Source organism: Stegastes partitus, unplaced genomic scaffold (assembly GCF_000690725.1).
Source record: "Stegastes partitus isolate 25-593 unplaced genomic scaffold, Stegastes_partitus-1.0.2 Scaffold1984, whole genome shotgun sequence".
NCBI classification, from domain to species: domain Eukaryota; kingdom Metazoa; phylum Chordata; class Actinopteri; family Pomacentridae; genus Stegastes; species Stegastes partitus.
The window spans coordinates 69,053-71,072 of NW_007579715.1; the positions used below are offsets into that span (position 1 = coordinate 69,053).

Sequence of the window (2,020 nt, forward strand, 5' to 3'; positions counted from 1 at the left end):
CCATCTCCCCGAGACAGACGCCCGACAAGCTGAACCTGCAGAACTCGAGCTGAGTCCGATTCCAAGGAAGTGAGTTTAAACGGATGTGACAGTAAACACAGGGTTGAATATTTAGGATCGGCTGGATTCAAATCGGCTTTTCATTGAAAACAGCGCGACTGCGTCATCGCCAACCGTCTCAGAGCATCTTCAGCTCTCCTGCCTTCAACAAGAACATCCTGGGAACCGAGCGAGAACTGAAGGTATGGGTTGAACTTTCCCAGAACGTTCTGATGATGGGAGCTGTGGTTGGATGTGGAGGCCGGCGCCGGTCCAGGTGGTCGGAGGACGTTTGTAGCTCTGCGTCTTTACAGAAGAACGTGCCACCAGTTAAAAATGAACCAATTAAAATTAAAATATGAATTATCTTTATTTGAATCTGGATTTTCTAACTTGAACCACACGAGTCAAACGTGGGTTTTTCCACACGTGATCAGTAAACCTCTTGTAAACCCGGTTCGCTCGGCGCCTGCGTGGGCTGAAGCAGTAACAGGTGTTAATTAAATATTCATACGTAGCGGTGATCAGACACGATGCCGGTGGACACGAACACTGAACTACGAGTGCTGAGGCGGGTCGGGTCGGGTCGCCCGGAGGCTCGGCCCGCCGTCTTCGTGTCCTGAAGGAGGATTTCTACGCGATTCCTTGGATTCGTAACAAACATGCCGTTTCTCTACGGAGGTTAAAAAATAGCTGCACATCATTTGGTCACTAAGCAACGCTGGCCGACGCCCACAACCCGCTGCTCCTGTGTGTGTGTGTGTGTGTGTGTGTGTGTGTGTGTGTGTGTGTGTGTGTGTGTGTGTGTGTGTGTGCGTGTGTGGCAGTGGCTTCTGCTAAACTGGGAAGAACAAACGAGGAGGAGACGGTTTGATGGCGGCCGATTCCTGACGGTTCGCTGTTTGGAGACGATGACGTCACCACGTGATGCGTCGCCGTCAGAGGGTTAGCGTTAGCATAAACCTCTGCTAACGTCATCACAGGTGAAGGAATGACCGATCCAAACCCGACATGAGTAAAAGCTAATTCAATTCTTACACGCTAGGAGCGGAAGTGTTTGATGTGAAGCGACCTTCAGAACATCTGGAACGACGACGACCACAAACAGTCGTATTAACGCTCATCAGTCGACCCGTTTCCTGACATGAACTCAGAACCTGATGCAGTTTAACGCAGACCTCTGATGAATGTTGGTGTCTAGTCCGGGACCCGTTTGGAGGAACTCAGAGTTCTAATGTCTGGTTCAGTTTTAAAGCTAAAACGTTTGAAGTCTCCTTCGGCTGCCACCAAACCGCCTCCTGGTTTCATTCTTCGGTGCTGGGAAGGAAACGCCGTCGCCGTGACATCATAGCTGGCTGAGCCAATGGGAGCGACCCTTTTTATAGACGGCTAACGGCTGTGAGCGCTGACTGGGGGTCAGCGGGAATGTTGGCTAACGTGGGGCTGCAGAGGGAGGCCCAGGTGGAGCAGACCCAGAGCAGGAGGGACTCCGACGACCGGAGAGAATGACATCACAACGAGACCACCGGGCGGCGCTCTGACCTCGTCCCCTGCAGGTTTCTGATTGGCCGGTCGTCTTGTGTGGGGTGATGAAGCTCTGCGGCGCGCTAAGCTAAACCGGGTGACGCTAATGTGTGCAGCAGAACTCTAAACCCACTCTGTGTCTCTGCAAACCCGAAGCCGCCTCCACGAGCTGTTGATGACGGCGGCGTCCGGCGGCGATGCTCGCCAGCCGCTCGCCGTCCCGCCGGGAGCAGCGGGGGATTGTGGGACGCTCGGTCCCGGCGGCGTCAGAAGAGGCAGACCTTCTTCTTCAGCTCGTTCCTCTTCCAGAAAGAGAGGCGGTCGAAGTCTTCGATGGGCATCCCGAAGACGCTGAAGAACTCCTCCTGGGACAGATGCCTCTGCAGGCGACAGGTCACAGGATTAGCTCCCACCAGCTAACTCGTCATTACTTTAGCTAACTAGTCATTACTTTAAG

General features: G+C 53.5%; 1 protein-coding gene across 1 annotated transcript in view; it reads right to left on the minus strand.

The window, feature by feature from the left end:
* Positions 1-463: 463 nt before the first annotated feature.
* The window catches only part of LOC103373455 (dematin-like), a 15,895-nt gene continuing 14,338 nt past the window's right edge, over positions 464-2,020 (minus strand). Inside the window, exon 16 of the mRNA XM_008303345.1 lies at positions 464-1,943. Within this exon, the coding sequence (XP_008301567.1) occupies positions 1,830-1,943 (114 nt within the window). The 3' untranslated portion in view covers positions 464-1,829. The remainder of the gene's footprint in view (positions 1,944-2,020) is intronic.